Source organism: Zalophus californianus, chromosome 3 (genome assembly GCF_009762305.2).
Source record: "Zalophus californianus isolate mZalCal1 chromosome 3, mZalCal1.pri.v2, whole genome shotgun sequence".
Lineage (NCBI taxonomy): Eukaryota > Metazoa > Chordata > Mammalia > Carnivora > Otariidae > Zalophus > Zalophus californianus.
This window is the reverse complement of record NC_045597.1, coordinates 168,653,941-168,675,460: the sequence shown is the minus strand read 5'-3', so window position 1 is coordinate 168,675,460 and position 21,520 is coordinate 168,653,941. Positions and strand designations below refer to the sequence as shown.

Sequence of the window (21,520 nt, the reverse complement as noted above, 5' to 3'; positions counted from 1 at the left end):
AAAAAAGTCCAATATTTAGAACTGAATTTGAGTCATTTTATGCATTACTGCCTGAATTTCTCTAATCCCTGATGGTGCTAAAAATGAATTTGCATTGAGTGTAACACAAACATTTCCTTTAATATAGTCTTTGTTGTACTAGCACGTGGATAACCTCTTGGTAAAAAAATATTCCTATGGTCATTTCCCAGTGAGAACACAAGAGATTTTCCCATTGAGAGGGAGAGTTGAAGAGAGGGAGGCAGGGAGGGGAGGGGAGAGAGGGGGAGAGATGAAGAGAGAGGGACAAAGGGAGAGTGGGAGGGAGAAAGAGAGAGAGTTGGACTTGCAGATCTCATTATCCTGCTACATACATACATATATATATATATATATATATATATATATATATATATGTACTTTGGCAGCTCTGATTTGTGCAAATGAAGCATTAAATTCCCTTAGGGCAGAGACTATCTAATCAGAGATCCTTATAGTCAAAAAAAAACCCCAAAAAGCAAAAAACATAAAAACCCCAAAACATATATTTTGCTAACACAGGAGTACAGATTGCCTCTTGCACTGCCTATTGGTTCTCTGGCTTGAATCAAAGACTTCATGTAAATATCTCCTCTATCTCTTCTACCATGCCATTCCTGTTTTTATCAGTCTTCTCTCCTTGAGGGATACTATCCATTCTTACGACTTTAAACATGACCTATGTGCCCACAGTTCTGGCTTTTACATATATCCAAATGTATATTTAACTTATAAGCAAAAATCTAAATTATACCTTTTGATTGGTGCAAGGTCAAAATATATGGGTCTATCTTTACTTAGCAACATAGAATATCTCTGGCCAGAGATCATGACAGGTCCTTTTTTTTTTTAATCAAAAGCTTGTTGTGAGAAATTGCATTAATAGAGGTCATGTAGTCTATTTCCGGGCAGTAAAAATTCTGCCTATCCTCCAATAGGCAGTGAAATAATTGTGCTTTTGAATGACATTATCTTGGCGTCAGATAGGTTGCTTTTGATGAATTGCATTATGATGTTATGCCAACTTTCAGTACTGACAGGCTTCCAGCCATGTGAAACTAACACTTTATCTACACAGGGGCGTTGTTCATCACACCACTCTTTCCTTTTAACAAATGCCAACCAGGAGACATTTTTTTATTCTCTGTATTTTAAAAAAGTCATTTTTTATCAAACAAAACTAGTTGTTTTTCCCTTATCGACACTATGATTTTGTAATTGGTCATTTCCTCCTCATTGCTTTGACAACTTGGAAGCTCAAAATCAAATTTATGGTCATGAATAGCATCTAATCTGATCAAATCATATAGATTTCCTGTGTTAATAGTATCATAAACATAATTATTTCCTCACTCATTCTCCACTTTGTTCTGACTCTCTGATTTGTATATTCTACCCCTTTGTTTAATTTTCTTTTTTTTAAAGACTTTATTTATTTGAGAGAGAGAGTGTGTGGGGAGGGGCAGAAGGAGAGGGAGAGAAGCAGATTCCCTGCTGAGCACGGAGCCTGATGTAGGGTTCCATCTCACAACCCTGAGATCATGACCAGAGCCAAAATCAAGCATCGGACGCTTAACCAACTGAGCCACCCAGATGCCTCCCTTTGTTTAATTTTCTAAGTTGCCTCAATTATTCTGTAAAATGATAAATACATAGATATATACATATGATATATAGTACTTGCAATAATGCACTGTACTTACTTTCTTTGTGTGCTGCTTGCGCTAGACTGTGGTCATGGGGAGGACCAGGACTTTATTTTACATTCCCAGTGTCCAGCATAGTATTTGGATCATACTCATTAGCATCAGTATCTGTTGAACTCTATTAACTCAGTGCCAGGGCACTGACGTAAGTCATTTGAACTCCAGCTCATTTAACTTTTAACAGGGTTTGGCCTCTAGAAAGAGCTCCAGATCTCTCTAACTAACACTCTCCCCTTCCTCCAAATGCCTTAAGAAGTGTAGTTATAAATGGTCAAATTATAGGACAGTTTCTAAACCATGATCCTGATCTTCTCTCTCTCTCTCTCTCTCACCATCTTTTAGGAATATTGTCCCTTCACCCCCACCACAAAATGGCGGGTGGTAGTAGTGACACTCTGATTCTAGGAAGGTGATGTTGCTCTGTTCACAGGATTACTTGGGTCTATTAGCCATCATCAGTGGGAAAGGAGAAGAGATGGACTGACTGAATGGAGCAGTTGCTATGGCAACAGGCTCTTAATATTCCAAATTTTCCTCCCCTTTCCAGTGTAGGTGCTGAAATTCTTCATGTGAAATAAGCTCTTCCCCATTTCTGTACAGTGGGAGCATGGGTGTGTGCCAACAACTCAGAGAATGTGAAATTAGCCTGGAGGAAAAAGAGTCTGTCTTCTCTCTACATTTATGGACTCTCATTTTCACTCACTTAGTAATTTCTAAAATTTTCAAGGGATAATTTTAAGAAAAAAGTTGACGGCAATCAGGGAACCAGCATGTTTTGCCAAATAGCAGTGTTATTCCTGAATGGCTAGAACCTAACTCTCCCTTTAGCTTTATAAGTATACTAAACTTTTCGAGTGAATATTTTGTTACCCATGGAATTTTCCTTTCAAGGAAATTTTAGGACCTTTTACAAATTGTTACAAATCTGAACAGAAGATCTGGAATCATGTTTCTTTTAAGAATCTGAGAATACAGACACAGACTTCATGATTTACGACAACAAGTGACATATGACATCACCATAGGAAGAAGGAAATATGAAGGCACAGACCTGCAATTCTAGAGCCTCTCCCTGGCACAACAACAGTAAGAATTTTTAAACGATGACTGGCCTTGTCCAGATCAGAATTTCCAGCAGGACACTTTTTGTGTGAAACATTGGAAGGCTATCATGCACAATGTGTGTAAAAAGGACCTGAGCAAAGCGTAGCTCAGAGTTAAAACGAGCTCACTTCCCTGCAGGGCTCATTACTGAGTCCCCAGGTAGTGCAGGAACAGAGCAAGTCTTTGGGCAGAAAACAGTAGTGATTTTTTTTTTTTTCTTGTAAACTGATAGAGGGGAAACACTGGGTTCTTGTGAAAAGTTAGATTCCGGGCAGTAAATAGTGCTTGGATGAAGGCTACCTTTCTAAGAATTTAGGTGATGAAATTTCCCTTTTACTCTCTTTTATTGAGGAGCAAATATGTGAACTATGCCTTTCTGTCTTTGAGAGTACTCTCCCCCTGTCTACCCTGAGATCCTTTTTGATAGACTGAATATACATTTTCCTGGATGGTCTATATGAAATCCATCCAAAGCCACAAGAAACAAATCATTCTGAGTGCCCAACTTCTTATCCTGAGAGACCGCCTCCCCCGGCACCCACACCCCCAAACACACGTCCCAAGCTGCATTCACACTCAAAAGCAGGAGAAGCAGGGATAATACCTCATGTGTGACTTCACATCCAGCAACTCCAGGGCAGTAACCCGCGGCTCCCCAGCCAGGTTTTGCAAGATCTTCAGCCTTGGCCCACAGTGCTTGTAAAATTCGGTACAAATATTCAGCAGGGACTCCCGAGGTCTTCTGAACTCCTCCCGAGCAATTCGTTCATCCAGTTCCTCTCTGGGAAGGCCTTGCCCTTCCTCCAGTAAGTGAAGATTTTCCCTGGGGAATTATAAAATGTTAACTGGGGGTCTGAAAAGGTGTGTGTGTGTGTGTGTGTGTGTATGTGCATCACACTGACGAAAAATGTACGATTCCTTATATTATGTATCATATACGTTCATGAGGAGAACCTCATCTGAAGGGTAAAGAAAGTGTAACACCCTAGAAGAGATTGCCATCCCAAATTGCAAATGGCTTTATATGAGCCACTTCCTGAGGATTTACCCAGAAACAGTATGCCATGCATTAATTAAATGAAATCTAACGGAACCATAACCCGGCTCAAAAGGCAATCATTACAAGATGTCAGAATTAGTATGAAATCAGGGCTTGTCTCTCTGTACCTGATAAAGTGTAGTTTGGCGCCTTGTTCCTGGTACCTGGGAATCAGAAGAACAGTCTGCATAAGGACGACATCAAGTACAGGGGCCCTATGGCGGGGCTTCTTAAGGACTGTTTCTTATGAAAAAGCCTTGAAGCTACACATTTTGATAAGCTCACAAATGCACACAGACTAATCCTAAAATATAAAGTCTTTATATTTCACTTGGCTACCGCACACACATGTTGCAATTATAGCTGCTATGAAAGCCATCCCATTGGTATACAATTTGTAGAAATACATATTATAAAAACACTTACAAAGTCATGGAATGTAGCCAAATGAGGGGACTTTTGAAAAACTTTGAAAGTAAAATGAATCTAAGTTACCATTTTAATACCATGTGCTCTGTTTCTGGGGATCAGAGGAAATATGGCAGACTTCCTTTCAGTTCTGGAGACTTATTGCTTTATGACTGATCAATAGTAGGACTTTAGAAACTCTCTTTTTCTGTGTACCTTTCACCTGGTAGTTGAATCTAGCCCCTGTATATCATTTACAATAGATTTATTTTTTCTTAATATGAGAAATTGAGGCATGAGCTAACCATCACATCAGTTAACTTACAGTTGGGTTTGGTATTTGTTTGATTTGTAATATAAATGATGATCAGGGAATTAACTTTATATAAAGAATGATACATTCTTAAAACTGTGCTTCAGAGAGAATGGAAAATTATGAAGTTTCTCCTTAAGATCTCCCTACTAACTACTCCATCCTAGGAAAAGAACTTTTTCTCTAACTGATTTGGGGTTTGTCCTCTCTTAAACCTTCCTTGGAGGAAGAAGCTAATTAAACTTTTGTGTGTGTGTATTCGGGTATTTAGAGGTTAACACAGACGGAAGCAATGTAAGTATTACTAGTATAGCCAGTGTCTGAGTTACCCCAAGACAGGAGGGGGGAGGGGAGAGTAAGTCAAGGACCATGAGAGCATCATTTAAGGACCTAAGTCAAAATTTGGATGAAATGCCTGTGGAAAATCTGCCCAGATGAAAGAAAGTTGACCCCCTATAACTGTCCCGGGAATGAGAAACCACCGCCTGATTATTATTGTTTCCTTTGCTTTTTTCTTAGAGGCGAATGAAACAGCACTGGAATAGTTCAAAGACCACCCAGGCGGCAGAGAACATCTTGTGTGTTCATGCAAACACACTGACACAAATGCCAATTTATGAAGGTGGGTTGGATTTCTCTGACAGTGTCAAAAGAAGCCTTGTAACCCTAAACTCTCACCGTCCTTTCTTTTCCTCGGAGCGTTTCACACTCAATATTGACTATTTTCAAGATTCCTTTCATTCCCAATAGCTGAGATTCAGGTTGAATGACCCTGAGAGACCACAGAAGAATAATGCCTGTGAATTACCTGGTGTTCACCCCGGACGACATCGTGTGATTGGCTGTGGTGGTTCCCTTGTGACCTTGGTCACACCTGCTCATCTGCGGGGCTGTCATGGGCCTGCAACAGGGACAGGAACCGCCACAAACAGAACAACAGCAACAGAAGTGGAAACATTTACCAAGTCCTCAAGTTATGGAAGCTCGCATAAGTTTTAAATTACTCACAGAGTCTTAAAAAGAGACTGTTGAGTTGGGCTTTTCTGTCACACTCTTGCCGTCTCTGTTCTGAGAGGCACTTTAAAGGGAACGTTGATTCCCGGGGGGGGGGGGGGTGTCTATCAGCATATCATGATTTTAGTTCTTCTACTTCTTGGTTCTGAATAATAAACAATGACACTTCAAACCAGACGTTTATGAACTCAGACTTCTAAGTCTGTATGATTCAGTGAGAGTTAAGAGCTCGTTTTTCAATTTGATAGGTTACTAGGAAGTTAACCGTTCTAGACAATAAGGAAAAGGTATACATACCGTGTTGGCCACCTACATTGTAATCAACCACCTTATTTTTCTGAAAAACTATCAAAGAATGAAAAGAATCCTTCTAGGCAAAATTATACCTAAGACTACCCAGAGAAGTGAGTAAATTAGTATCTATTATAAATGTAGTGTAATGTAGATGCTCAGAAATCTATTTGAATCATCTCATTTTATACGTGCAGGGTTTACTTTAAATCCCAGGTAATCTTTGCCTCTCTGTCAGACTCTGAAAGCAACGGAAAGGATGATGCAGCTTTCCAGAGCAAGTGCTTGTATGAACTCTTTCAGGCTTGCTTTTATGATGCTCATTTTCTGTACGCTGGGTGTGGCTGGAAAGTAAGCTTTAACAATCACACTAGAACTTCTCTTCCTGTGCCATTGTTGTGGAAGGCAGAATTTAAAGATGGCCCCAGGACACTGCACTCCCCCTGATATTACCCCAGTGATTATGAACTGTTAAACTGCCAGAGGGAAATTATCCGGGTAGGCCTAATCCTATTGCACCAGCCCTTTAAAAAAGCACAGTTTTCCCTCGCTAGGAACAGAGAGATTTGAAGCATGAGAAGGACTCAGGGTGCCATTGTGGGCTGGAAGACAGAAGGAGACATGTGAGAAGAAAGGCAGGTACCCTCTAAAGTGGAGAGTGGCCCCTGGCTGACAGAAAGGAAAGGGAACCTCAGACCTAAAGCTGCATGGTGCTGGATTTTGCCAAAGACCTCTAAATGACCTTGGAAGTGAATTTTTTCCCCTAGATCCTTCAGATAAGAGCCCAGCTTGACTGCCATCTGAATTTCGGCCTTGTGAGATCCTGAGTAGAGAAACCAGCTGAGCCTGCCCAGACTTCTGGCCTATGGAAATATGAGATAACAAGTGTTTGGTTTTATGACTCTGAATTTGTGCTAATACATTACATAACAATAGAAAACTAACATTAATATAGTTGTAATATACTTATTTAAGTGTAACTGAGTTTGTGTGTAACTCTGAAGTAACTCTGAGTAAAGAAATTAGGCGTATGGAAGTGAAATGGGGTTCTTCTTATCTTCTTGTAAAAACAGCAAAGCCAACTTTATTGTGAATAATCACCAGCTGACCAATGAGGCTAATTCTCCCCTCTGCCAAGAGAATATTAAGTGCACTGGAATATTTAGAGCCACAGAATTTCAAATGTCAGTGCTCCATCCATTCCACTCTTGGTGGAATTTTGGGTAAGTCAGTTTTGGATAAGTTAATTGACCCATCCTGATAAAAGAGAATAGAATGGAGGAAAGCCCTGAGATTGCATAATATGAGGAGAAATAACAAAAGCAGCACTTGGGAAAAACTGATTGCTCTTCTCTCCTCTAACTGCAGGAAGGGACTAGTGGTATAACCAGAGAGGCACAGAAGGAAGAGTGTAAATGATATTTCTCCTTAGGATGTTCTTCTTCCTAGGACTTTCATGAAACCAACATCAAAGCTTTGGGACTGGTTCCCATTGGAAGAGGCAATTTGTGATGGCTCCCTGGTCCACCACTCCCCATGTCCTCAGCCAGGTGCATATGGGCCCTTCAACACCGGCAGTCTACCAATGGCTTTTGGGCCACACTCTGCTTGCCTAGGTTGGCAATGTAGCCCATGATTAGAAACTAAACATACATTGACTTAATGAATCACAATCTCCCTCCCTCTCTCACTTGCTGGTACATGCTAGAGAAGTCCTTCCTGGATGGAGGGATTTCAGCTAGTTCTCGTCAACAGGGCAAGATGGGGCTGGAGGAGTTGGTGCCTTTTGGGTGGGAGTAGATCACAGACAGAATCTAGGCTAAGGATGTGGCCAAATGGGATGGAGGAGCAGACACAACCCAGGAAGAAGGCTTCCCCACCTCTGCTCCGGGGAACAATAACTCCTTCTAGCTAATTTTAGATGGGAACAGAGAAAGAAAGTCAATCATCTGCGTAGCTTCCTGCCTCCACTTCTCGCCGCTCCTCTCGCTCTGTCTGCCCGCCATCCCCTGCATCCCCATCCGGCCTCTCAATGCCTTCTGCTTCTGCACCCAAGACCTTTGCGACAGGGCTAACTTCTTAGTACTTTGTTTAGGGCTGAACTCTGGTGTCAGTGTACCTTTCCATTCCCAAATCCCCAAGCCCCTGTCCCAGCACCACAGAGCCTCGCCCCACAGAGAATCTGTGAATTCTAGCATTAGAATAAAATTCTGTCATTTACGTTTGTTATGTAGTTTCTGAAATTACAGTTAAAAAAAACACAACTCTTTGCAAACCGTAAAATAATAAAAGACAGCTTAGTTGGAATTACAGACATTTCACGTCCCATAAAATAACGTAAAAGCTCATAAAAATATGGAGCACGTTTTCATATTCACTATGTTGGCCATTTCACCAAAGATTCGTTCACCACTGGGTTAAAACTGCCACGGACGCTCAGCAAGCTACATGCAGATGTGTTCATGGTATTATTAACACTGTTATTATTGTTAATTCTTCAGAGTGCTTAGCACTATTTATCCAAACAACCTAGGGGATGTTTGCAATTTTAAGCCACAAAGGGCTGAGTTTGGGCAGGGGCGTGTCATGAAGGGGCGACCCGTGAAGACAGGGTCTTAGGGATTTTTAGGCGCCGTGTTTTTTCTTCCTCTTTTTGGTAGACACATAGCGCGTGAGGCTGTGACTATGTCTGTGGCGGGATTACCTGGTGAGGACCTCTACACTGTACAGAAGGGCCTGCAGGGATGTTGCAAGAGCAGCTGTGGCAGCGATCTCCTCTCGGGCTGCAGGCACCGTCTCCACTTGGGACGTTTGCCTCTTTAGCTTTTGTAGGTAACAGGGGACTAGAGCTTCCAAGACCATCAGCATCTGAAGACTTTAATCAACAGAAAGGAAACCAAGTCACATTTTACATCCTGCTTTGGTTGGCGGTGTCATATTTGGGAGCGCGGAGGAATGAACAGCCTCGAGAATGAGGACCGATTTTCCAGGCCCCCTTCCCACCCCACCCAAGTCAAGAGTAAGTAAAGCTGCTGGAAAGGTTGACAGACCCCAATTAATTAACTAATTCACTAATTAATCGAGCACCCAGGAAAAGGTGAGGAAATTCTGCTTGGCTTTCAGGGAAATATGGCCTAGTGGGGAGGGGAAGAGGAACATATATACAGCTGGTGGAGAGAACTGTGGAATGAGGACCGGTGGGGCTGTGCACTCCATCTAGAGAAACAGGCATCACAATGATCAATAAAGCTGCCACTCAGGGATGTGCTAAGAGTGATTTTTCAGCTGACACAAATTTTAGACAAGATAAAACCCTTCCCTGGGAGGCCGGCTTCTTAAAGTTTAGGCAATTTTCAAGAAAAGAGTCTGTGGAAACAGCCTCCGTGATGCAGGTCTGAAAATGGCTGCTTACTGGAGTGAATAATAAAAAAATCTCAACGACATTTTAATAAGAGCCACATGTTAAATGTAAGTACATAGAAACGTTGAAGGTAAAAGTCAGAACAAATACCAGTCAGACTTATTATAAAGCTACAATAATTAATACAGCATAATATTGGTGCAAGTGATGAGGGACAGAAGCAGAAAGATGTTCACCTCTAGCCCAGAAGGCTGGCCTATATCCTGCATAGGTCCGAGAGAGATCAAATACATGCTGGTTGCTACATTCTTAAAGGGTCTCATGACTGCCTATGTATTTCAGCAATAGTTAATACCGAACTGAATGAGAAGTACCAGAGAAATCTTGCAAAAGTAGTTTTATGAGACGTTCAAAGAAGGCATTTATGATCTAACACTCCCTTCCCATGCATGAAGCATATAACCACCAGCTTCATATAGCAAAAAGTACAGCTCTTTCTGCCCATAGGTCCTGTCCCCGTGCTACTTAAATAAACTTACTAAGTTGCACCATACAACATCGCAAGAATTCTTTCTCAGAAAAAAAAAAAAAATTCCTTCCTGGCTGTTACACTCCACGACCCCACAATACAAGGAGAGACAGACAGGTGGAACAAAATGAGGAGTCTGAAACAAATCTGCAGTTACTTGATTTATAACAAGGATGACATTGCAATGCAATGGGAAATGCTAGTATTTTCCTTAAATGGTACTTGGTCGATTGTCTATTAGTATCTGTATGGGAAAAAGAAATCTTGACCCTTACTTTACACCATACCAAAATTTAATTTCAGATGGATTATCTATCTGAATATGAGGGTAAAAACAATAAAGCATCTGGCAGATAATATAAGGGGATATATTCATAAGCTTGGGTTAGCTAAGATTTCTTTTTTTTTAAAGATTTTATTTATTTGACAGAGAGAGAGAGATAGCGAGGGAGGGAACACAAGCAGGGAGAGTGGGAGAGGGAGAAGCAGGCCCCCCGCTGAGCAGGGAGCCCGATGCGGGGCTCGATCCCAGGACCCTGGGACCATGACCTGGAGCAAAAGGCAGACACTTAATGACTGAGCCACCCAGGCGTCCCAGGTTAGCCAAGATTTCTTAAGGGGACACAGAAAGCACTAAATAGTGATACATTGGACTACATTAAAATGAAGAATTCTGTTCATTAAAAGATAATATTAGGTGAGTAAGATTATAAGTCACGGAGTAAGAGATGTTATTTGAAATGCATATAACCAGCGGTGTGCTGGAGTGGACATTGAACAGGTCAAGACAGTCTAGGTATGCCTCTGTTTCCAACCCCATGTTCAATGATGTCATGCTGGTATCTTGTACTCAGCTATAGCTAGATATTGGCAAATTAGCAATGCTTTGCAGCAGGGACTCTTTTCCCCCAGAGAGCTGGTTATTAAACGTTTACCAGCACCCCAGTCCATATAAGCTTAAAGTACTTACATCAGAACTTTAGACAAATTCTACATATCAAATAAAATAAATACTGATAATCTTATTTAAAAATGGGTAGAAGACTTCAATAGGCACTTTGGACTTTGGAAAACCGGTAGTATCTACTAAAGGAAAACACACACCTATTCCATGACCTAGCACAGCATTTCTACCTACCGAAATATAGACATATGAGCTCACAAAGATGTGTACGAAAACCTTCACTGCAGCATTATTGGTAATAGCTTTAAATTAGATATAACACAAAAGTCTGTCTACGAGAAATCAATTGTGGCAAATACATTAAAAATTACAGATGAATGAAGAACAAACTGTGGTGACTTACAATGACATGGATGAAGTTCATGAAATAACATTGAATAACAAAAGGACAACATGACAAAGTATTTATTATATTTCACCTGAACAGAGTTCGGAAACAGGCAAAGATGATGTAGGATGGTGGCTCATCTGATTTTTCTATTTGAGTGGTCCTTGTGTAGATGGGTTAACTTTATGAACGTTGGTACAACTATAAAATTATGATTTTTAAAAACCTTTTTGTGTAAATGTTACATTTAAATAAAATACAGTTACTTAAGAAATTTAAGTACAATAGGGACTTGGTGTTACCAATGCTGAAGAGTTATAAGAATTATACTTGTTCCTTAGGAGAGATCCCGGGGAACAGCTGCTTAAGAGACCCTGATTCTACCCAGAAATTTAAGAATCCCTCTGGCTTAAACAGAACAGAATCGGGGACTAGGGAGGATAATTCTTTCTTTAATTTTAATTTCACTTAATTTAACAATATTGGACTATGGCCCTTTAACTCACAATGACTAGAGAATTTGTGAACTCTAATTCCTTTTGATTTCAGTGTGTTTGGATTTTTTGTTTGTTTTTTAAATATTTTATTTATTTATTTATTTGTGAGAGAGAGAGAGAGAGAGAGAGCACAAGCAGGGGGAGCAGCAGGCTGAGGGAAAAGCAGGCTCCCTGCTGAGCAAGGAACCTGTTGCGGGGCTCCATCCCAGGGCCCTGGGATCATGACCTGAGCCGAAGGCAGACGCTTAACCGACTGAGCCACCCAGGCGTCCCATGGATTTTAACTTGAGAGAGGATTTCATGTCTTACCAGAAATCTGATAATGGGAAAAATTTTTAGTTAAATCTGGGGGTTTTCTATGTCACTGGCATTTTAACATTAGAGAACCTTTATGCATTTTATTATTGCAGTGTCTTGATGTTACCACTCCATCTCACTGCAGACCCTCGGAGACACCCTACTAACAATGTACTCAGACACACCTGGAATAGAAAATGGGATAGGGAGTATTTTTACACCCAGAAATAGAGTGGGCTTGGCGTTAACGCAGGGTTTCAATCCACTGTTGAGCCGTCTATGGAGCCGTGATATTATAGGAGGAGCCCAAGGAAAATGGGAGAAGGGCCATCGTTACAGACTGTAGATCTGCTCTCTCGAGGGACATAGCCACACAGCTGGTTGACCACTGGCATGATATTTAATCCCCGCTGATTAACACAAAAAAAGCTGGGAATCTTGGTTGGGGAGGATGGATATTTCTTACTCATTCTTCATGTAGAGAGAGTTCAATTAATATGAATCCTGGTCCCCCTTTGCCCCTTTACTCATTCTGCTGCAGGGGGAGGCAAAGGCTAATCCGAGAGGCAAACTGATAAAGATACACTGACAAAATCCTCGCTGCTCTTTACTTCTTCCTGCAACAGCTTGCCAACAGAACAGGATTTCTTTCCTCCACACTGTGGGTTTTCAGGGCGGCCCTGTTTTAAGCTTGATCCTTATACCAAAAATATGATAGCATATAACTTGGGATTTTGTTTATGAACTAGACATTACAAGAAAAGATCAAAGTAGATTGAGAAGTCAAGAGGGAGAGATTGCCTAATGTTGATATAATTGGGGAGGAGGGCCAGAGGGTTGATTAAGCTAGCCTCAGGGAGCATTTAAAGGAATGTAACTCGATTATTTTTAAGGATGGATAACTGCGTAACAGGGGGCTATCCTTGATTCATCTGAATTACTGTCTCTGTCTTTAAAAGATCTCTCTTAATAGCAAGATGAGATTGATTTTCATTTCGCGTATCAGTGCATAAATCAGACCAGAGCCAACGTCCTGGAGTTGGGAGGACACTTTCCATGTGAATCCTTCGTATTCCTTACACTCAGCAAAATGACAGGCAAGATTTCTATTCTTGCTCTTATGTGTGACAGGAGTTCTCAGCGCTCCTTGAAAAGCATTCTCTTCGATAGTTTAAATGTCTGCTCTGCAATTTTGTTTACTATTCATTTGTATTACATGTCAGGACAGTATTTTCTAAACAAGATGAAGCATCTTCGCTGCCACACAAATTTCAAATTTTAGGGTGTTTTACATTAATGAAGATTTACTGTATTTTCCAGAACCTGTGCTATGATACGTTTCCTAAATGTAGTTATTGAGAACATCCTTGCCAGAATATTACAGGATGATATGAGCCAACATAACCTTTGTACTCATTCACTTTTATTTCCTTAGCCACATTTACTTATCACAAGGCCTAGAATAAAGGGCTGCATTACCTTCTGAATGATTCGGGAGCATAGGCTACTACAGTCACACAGAGCTTAATGGCCTCACTTATAGAGAATGTCAGGTCTTCGTTGCCATAGCAGAAATCTGAAGGGACAGAAGGTCAAGGCACAAAATCAGAGTGGAGTCTGCCAGGGATAAAGGAGACATTATCACTCTTAACACTCCAGTTACATTTGATAGCCCTTTCTTTGTCAGACTTTATTCCTAAACTGTGAACACGATTAATTTCTTCATCTAAAGGGACTGAAAATTCTGTTTCCTACTTTTGAATAATCAGATGAGAAATAAAAGTGATTTTGGGAGGGTAGTTTGGGAAAAAAATCTGACCTACTAGAAGATACCCAAGGGCACGCAGATGTCTAAGACATGAGACTTTATCTTTGAAGTCCCTCTAGTTCTACACATTCCATGATCATAAAAGACCATTTTAGAGAGTTACTCACTTAGAATTGCCCAGGAAAACCTAATTTTCTGAACACTGGGGTACTAGAGTAGTGTAGAATGAAGCATGTTTAATACAATTTTCATGGGAGGGAATTCCTTACTCTTTAGGATTTTCTTTTTTTAAAAAAATTTATTTAATTTTTAAAAAGATTTTATTTGTTTATTTGACAGAGAGAGACACAGTGAGAGAGGGAATACAAGCAGGGGGAGTGGGAGAGGGAGAAGCAGGCTTCCCATGGAGCAGGGAGCCCGATGCGGGGCTTGATCCCAGGACACCGAGATCATGACCTGAGCCAAAGTCAGATGCTTAATGACTGAGCCACCCAGGCACCCCTAGGATTTTCAATAAATTAAAAAAAAATTTTTTAAAGATCTTATTTATTTGGTGGGGTGGGGGGGAGAGAGAGAGAGAGAGGGAGCATGCACACATGCAGAAGTAGGGGGTGTAGCAGAGGGGGAGGGAGAGGGACAAGCAGACTGCTCTGAGCACAGAGCCCGCTGCAGGGCTTGATCCCAGGACCCTGAGATCATGACTTGAGCTGAAACCAAGAGTTGGACGCTTAACCAACTAAGCCAACCAGGCACTCCTAGGATTTTCAAGAAATTTAAGAAAAACAGGAGATAGGAAATGTCCTCATTCAATGTATATCACTTTTCCATTTTTTTTTCTGTTTTGATTTAGGTTAAAATATTTAATATAGAATTATTTTAAAAAAATTACAAAGGGAAAAAGAAGGTCAGGGCAACTTTTGTTTTTACCTAATGACTTAAGAGGCTTCTCAGCTTTGACCAGTTCTAAGATGTCTAATATGTCAGTGGTCTCCCCCTCCAGGGACTGCAGCAGGTCAAACAAGCATTGAGCTGACACACCTTTGCTGGGCCCGTTATTGGCAGCATCCTGTATGAAGAAAGTCTATTTTAGTTTATTGATTCCCACCTCAGCAGTAATGTGGTTTGTTCAAGAATTCAAATCTCACAAACACCACCACTGATAACAATTATATTGATCTGGCATTCAGCTCCCACAATCCTGCATCCAGCAATGCTGCTATACGGTTTTGGAACGGAACACCTGAGTTTCAAGGGATCTATTAAATGCTAATCTGGTACAAAGAGATATTTGTGCAAACTCCTAAAAATATAGCAATATGTAGACTGCCAGAAAAATTCATGTAAATGTCTCCTCTGGTCTGCAATGGAAGGACCTAGCATTCCTGAAGGAACTTTCCATAATGTAGAAATAGAATACTTCAAATACATCTGGGGAAACAGATGCTTATTTTAACAACTTTCGGCATTTTTCAGGTCTTGTTTGATAATATAACTCCAAAATGGAGATGCTAGCCATCTCAGATCTATTTAAAATGGCCTTGATTCATTAAAACAACAATTCCCTCTTAAATTCCTACTATGTGCCAAGTAGAATTCTGTACACTGAAGTTATGACAAAACAAAAACAAAACAAAATAGACATACAAACAAAATAAAATAAAAACAAACCAAATGCAAACAGAGAAACAGATGAAGGTCTTGCTTTAATGGAGCTTAAATTCTATTTTGGGGTATGGTAGAGATGCATATTAGTGAATCAAATGTATGACATGTGATATAGTATGGTATAAGTGTTCTGAAGAAAAAGAAAAAGAAAGCAGGGTAAGTGCTAGACAGCGATAGAAAGGAATGAGAATCAGGAACTCTTCCTTTTTATTAATTGAGTATAAAAAACTGGGGAGTGGGTCTATTAATATCCTACAGGCAGAGATGAGGGTTGAAGAAAAATGAAGAGAAGTAATTATGATATTCATATCCCACTGGCTGAAGAAAGAGAGCTGAGATGCTGATTATACAAATGGACAATATAAATGAGCAGTTCATATATAAAAACAGAACTCTGATCCAAAACCTGTGGTAACCTGCCCAGGAAACCAACCCATTGTCCACAGTCACTAGCCCAGGAATGGGCCTGCTGTAAGTCAGTTTAGTAGGAAGTCAGACTACTAGCTCTAGGGGAAACCAAACAATAACCCCTTTAACCACTGGTTCCCTAATGGCCAGGCCTTGATTAAAGCCGACAGCTTCCCTGATCCTTGTCCCTGCTTCCAACTAGACCAATCAGAGAAAGCCAAATATGTACCCCTAAGCAATTACACAGGATGCCCCACTTCTAGTTAGCTGGCTTACAGCTCCCCTGCACCAACGGCCTCCCATCAGGGCACACCTAAAGCCTTCCCTTTTCTCTACCATAAAATTTCCTTTCTCCTCTGTCTGCCTTTGAGTCTCTGCCAAGACACAAGAGATGGTGGCGAACTCCCTTGCTACAGCCAACTCTAAAAAAGCCTTTGCTTTCCTCATCAGGTTGGTCTACTTACAGGAAACTCCAGGAGAGGGGCCACACTAGCAAACAGCTGGAGCACAAATGGCTTCCGGTGTAGAATGTAGAACTGCTGGCAGGCAAATTCGATGGCTTGACGCAACTGGGGATTGCTTTCATAATCGGAGTACACCTGCAGAAAAATGCCACATATTCAGAACATGCCTTAGCAGCCTGTCAAACTTGTGTTTGCTTTTAAAACTCATAGCAATGGAGGGGTGCCTGGGTGGCTTAGTCAGTTAAGTATCTGACTCTTGACTTGGGCTCAGGTCACACTCGCAGGGTCCTAATATCGAGCCCTATGTCAGACTCTGTGCTGAGGGTGGAGACTGCTTAAGATTCTCTCCCTCTCCCTCCTGCCCTGCCCTCCCCCCCTCCCCCCCGGCCCCTCACAGTCTCTCTCTCTACAAAAACAAAACCAAAACACCTCATAGCCATGGGAAGCATGGAGAGAAGTGGCTAATTTAATAAACTGGTAGATGGGAGTATAAAACAGTATGATCTCTCTTGTGAGAAATTTGGTAATAAACATGAATATACTTTTTCCCAGGGAGTGTGTCACTAGGAATTTACCTCAAGAAACAAATTGGACAAAGGTACAAAGACAGATATAGAGGAATTCCTACTGCAATTTTGCTTATAATAATGGAAAATTTTGAACAAGTGAAATTATTCATAAATCGGGGTAGGTTAAGTGGATCAGGCTATGTGCATACAGCAGAATATTATGCAGTTATTGGAAAGATGCTCTAGCACTCAACGTAGCTACATGAGAAAAAGCCCGTGATATTCTTAGTGTGATGTGAGAAAAGTAGGTAACAAACTTGAACATGTGGTGTGATCCAACTTTTGTTTAAAAAAAAAGGTAGCACAGAGTGCAAGGATTTTCAAGAAGTATAAATAATGGTTATCTAGGAAGGAGGGTTATAGATGATTTGTTTTCTTCTTTAAACTTTATCTTCTGAATTTTATAACGAGCATTTATTGTTTTTGGAAATCAGTAAAAAAGTTTATAAAAATAGAGAAAATTCCAACTATTTAAAAATAAGAGAGGCCTGATACTAAAGAAAATTTCTTGCCCCTGTAGGTTGAACAAACTCCACTTTGCACAAGCATGTATTACTTTTATAATTTTTATTAAAACTTCCATAAAAATAGAGGACTTGGATGAGCCCCTAGGCTCTGTCTGAACTTCATCCATTACTCCTAAATGTAGCCAGATACACTTTAAACATGGGTACGTGGAAATTGTTCCTGCTGAATTCACCTCCTCCGATCGCAGCATAGCAAATTTAATAGCAACGGAAATCTCGATTCAGACAGAGATCAGAAAATCTCTCAGGAGAAACATCAGTGGAACACTTGCCATACGTTTGAGTAAAGAGAGCAGTGATTACCAAACTTCTAGGGCATCAGAACCACCTGGAGGTCCTGTAAGAATCCAGATGAATGGGCCCTGACTCCACAGTTTCTGATTAAGTAGGTCTGGGGTGGGGCCCAAGAATGTGTATTTCTTTCTTTCTTTCTTTCTTTCTTTTTTTTTTTTTTAAAGATTTTATTTATTTGACAGAGAGAAACACAGCGAGAGAGGGAACACAAGCAGGGGGAGTGAGAGAGGGAGAAGCAGGCTTCCCGCGGAGCAGGGAGCCCAATGCAGGGCTTGATCCCAGGACCCTGGGACCATGACCTGAGCTGAAGGCAGACGCTTAACGACTGAGCCACCCAGGCGCCTCAAGAATGTGTATTTCTAACAAATTCCCAGGGGACGCTGATGCTGCTGGTTCAGCGACCCCACTTTGAGAACCACTCAAAGAGTGGTTAGAGGAAAGGGGAAAGTCCATCCCAGGTCTGGGAGATCTCAGGAGAGATAGAACGGGATATTGTGACCTTCCAGAAAATTCTGGGGAGATTTCATTTGGTGCCTTCTGCTGCCACAAAAGCAGGTAACTTCCATCTTAAAAAGTTGTAGTACAAGTCTTATTGACCTGCCATACGGGCAGTTGGTTTTCTGGTGAGGAGGCTAGAGCCACAGCACCTGCAGCATGGTGGGCAGAATCCACTGGTAGCCACTGAGAGAGAAAAGGTGGTTGAAGTGCACAGCGCTGTTGATGACGGTGGCAGCATACTGCCTGAGCAGGGCGCTGTCTTCTGGGTGGAGGATCAGAGCCCCGTTAAAGACGTTGAGGAAGAGCATGATTTCATCCCCCCAGGGAAACTCGCTCGGCATGCCCAGGAACATCTCCTCCAGGAGCTGGATCCACAAGCTTTTCTGAAGAGTGTCGAGGCCAAACAGCTCCTTGCCGGCTGTGAGAACACAAAACAGCAGAGACAGAATTAGCCCCACGCCAATCCTGTCAGCGTGGGAGGGCCATTAAACTGGGGGCACTGCTGTTTCCCATTTGTTCCAGCTCTGGGACGTGAAGATGTACTGCGGAAATGCTTCCAGCACACATTGCTGCCGCTGGTATCACACTCCCTGGTTCTCAAAGGACTTCCGTCACCACCTCCTTGATTCAACTCTGGAGGCCAGACAGGGCTGACATTTGCAGCATGTTGCACTGAATAAGCTGTGGCATTGAGGAAAAAAAATCAGTTGTTTCAGAAAGGAAATGGCAGGGCTGGGACTGGTTCTAGATCTTTGAATTCCTGGACAGACGAGAGCTCTTTCTACTATTTTCTCCGGAACTTCTGGGTGAAGAAGACATTGAACATTGGGAGGCTGGCTGTAAATATCTCAAATTAATAATTGAGTCACACAGCAAGGCTTCGAAGTGTGAGCCTCTTTCTGGTCTCTCGGTCTCTATCTCCCTCTGCATTCAGGTGTAATTCAGATAGAGTAAAACAAACATGCACGGATCTCAAATGGAGAGTTCAGTGAGTTTTGACAAAAACACACTCATGTAACCAACACACCAATCAATACATAGACCATTTTCATTACCTCAGAAAGTTTCCAGGAGATCCATCCCCCCCCCAACTCAGAGGCATGCCACTGTCCTGATTTCTGTAGATGAGTTTTGTTTCCTGAAGTTCATATGAACACCTGTTCTTCACTTAGTCAAGTAACAATACCTACTACTACCTACCCTAACAATACCATACTACTGCCTTCAACTGCTTATGGAAAGAATATGTGGTGTGTGCGTGTGTGTGTGTGTGTATGGAATACTACTCAGCCATCAAAAAATGAAATCTTTCCATTTGCAATGACGTGGTGGATGGAACTAGAGGGTATTATGCTAAGCGAAATAAGTCAGTCAGAGAAAGACAATTATCATATGATCTCACTGATATGTGGAATTTAAGAAACAAAACTGAGGATTGTAGGAGAAGAGAGGAAAAAATAAAACAAGACGAAACCAGAGAGGGAGACAAACCATAAGAGACTCTTAATCATAGGAAACAACCCGAGGCTTGCTGTGGGGGAGGGGGGTGGGAGGGATGGGGTAACTGGGTGATGGACATTAAGGCGGGCACATGACATAATCAGCATAGTATTATATAAGACTGATGAATCACTGACCTCTACCTCTGAAACCAATAAAACATTAGATGTTAATTAATTGAATTTAAATTAAAAAAAAAATCCTGCTTATGATTAGTTAAGAACAGTGGTCTCAGTTTGATCCCTGGAATAGCAGCATCGACATCACCTGGGAACCTGCTAAAATTCAAGTTCCCGGGCTCTATGCCAGAGCTACTGAGTCAGAACCTGGGGAGGGAGGAGCCCAGCAATCTGTGTTTTATCAAGTCCTCCAGGTGATTCTGATGCATTCAGAGCTGAGAAGCACCGCCTTAGAGAACTGTCTGCTGGTTCAGATGCTCTCCAGCCAAGGACCAAACAAGAGCATAGGAGGCCCAAGAAAAGAAATGCTTTTTTTTTTTTTTTCTTGATACCTTGTGGATCACTGAAGAGTGAAAATTCAGCGTCAATAGCACTTCGGGGGAATGAGGGTAGTCGGAGGAGGTCTTCCTGGAGCATGGAGACATGGGACTGTTTGTGGGCTGTGGGGATCTTCTGCGTCAGGGAGATGAGAAACAAAACCCGCCCGACTTCCTCCAGCTTCCGAGTGAACACCTAGCCGCAAACAAAAGCAAGAGCAGAGGAAACGTAGAATTAGCAACTCTGAGATTAAAAGGAGTGAAGACATTGAAGTAAAATCTTTCATGGCAAACAGGGCTGATAAAAAATCAAGGGGGTTGGGTGTTGAATTGAAGGAGAAATGGTTTTTTTTCTTTACCACATAGATGGAGCAAACAATGCTTGATTGACTCTCACTTCCTGTATCTGCCTGCTCCCCAGAAGGAAGTGTTTCTTAGGGGTTCGCAGGCTGGAGGAGCACAATGCAAGCATTGTCAGGAATCGTTCCATATGAAATAGAGCCCATTTGTTTGGATATCATAATATGGAAGACCTTTTCCAACAGGAGCCAGTCAGTCAGTTCCAAGTGCCTCTACCATTTCCACAGATGCCTTAAGCTGTTCTGGGCTTTTCTCTTAAAAAAGGACTGAAATGGGATCCAGGAAGAACCTATCTTGGGACAAAAGCTGATGAGACCTAGATGGCGCAGACAGGATTCTCTTGGTGCCATCTCTTTGTTCCTTTCCTGTGATGATGGGTGGGCAGGGAATGTGATGAGGAGGTCCACAAGCAGTCTGAAGCTGCTGAGGAAACTCCAGGGCCAGAACCACAGGCTTGCGGTAGTAGTATTACTATCTCCCTGCAGAACTCAGAAAGAAATCTTAAAATTCCAGCTTGGAGTGTACATAGAATGAGAGCTCCATTTTATGCAATTTTTAAAAAAAGATTTTATTTATTTATTTGACAGAGAGAGACACAGTGAGAGAGGGAACACAAGCAGGGGGAGTGGGAGAGGGAGAAGCAGCCTTCCCGCGGAGCAGGGAGCCCAATGCAAAGCTCGATCCCAGGACCCTGGGACCATGACCTGAGCCGAAGGGAGATGCTTAACGACTGAGCCACCCAGGCACGCATTTTATGCAATTTTTAAAAACATGTTCTTAGACATAAAAAGAACACACTAGTGAAGTGCTATTGTTGATAATGGTTTTAATTCTTTTGCTGCCAAAACCAGGGGCTGGGATAATTCGGGGTAATTATTTTAGAAATTATATACACTTAAGACCTTACAGTTATGTATACTTTAGACCCAACACCACACACTTTGCAATACTTGCACTATTTTCCTTCTTTCAACTGCAATTCAGGTAGTTTATGCGAACTATACTTTTAATTACTTAAGTGGTCTAATTCTATGCCATTCTCATTCATTTCATGAAGTTGTTTTTGAATAGTTTGATGCCAAATTAACCTTCTTGATATGTG

The 21,520-nt window shown here is 41.5% G+C and overlaps 1 protein-coding gene across 4 annotated transcripts in view; it reads right to left on the bottom strand.

The window, feature by feature from the left end:
* UNC80 (unc-80 homolog, NALCN channel complex subunit) overlaps positions 1 to 21,520 on the bottom strand; it is a 225,023-nt gene that overhangs the window by 32,676 nt on the left and 170,827 nt on the right. For all 4 annotated transcript variants that reach the window (XM_035726865.1, XM_027590728.1, XM_027590727.2 and 1 more), the window contains 9 exons: positions 20,074 to 20,254; positions 18,212 to 18,480; positions 16,175 to 16,309; positions 14,565 to 14,703; positions 13,349 to 13,445; positions 8,598 to 8,768; positions 5,397 to 5,489; positions 3,996 to 4,031; positions 3,433 to 3,651 (listed from right to left, as the gene is read on the bottom strand). In XM_035726865.1, the coding sequence (XP_035582758.1) occupies positions 3,433 to 3,651; positions 3,996 to 4,031; positions 5,397 to 5,489; positions 8,598 to 8,768; positions 13,349 to 13,445; positions 14,565 to 14,703; positions 16,175 to 16,309; positions 18,212 to 18,480; positions 20,074 to 20,254 (1,340 nt within the window). The remainder of the gene's footprint in view (positions 1 to 3,432; positions 3,652 to 3,995; positions 4,032 to 5,396; positions 5,490 to 8,597; positions 8,769 to 13,348; positions 13,446 to 14,564; positions 14,704 to 16,174; positions 16,310 to 18,211; positions 18,481 to 20,073; positions 20,255 to 21,520) is intronic.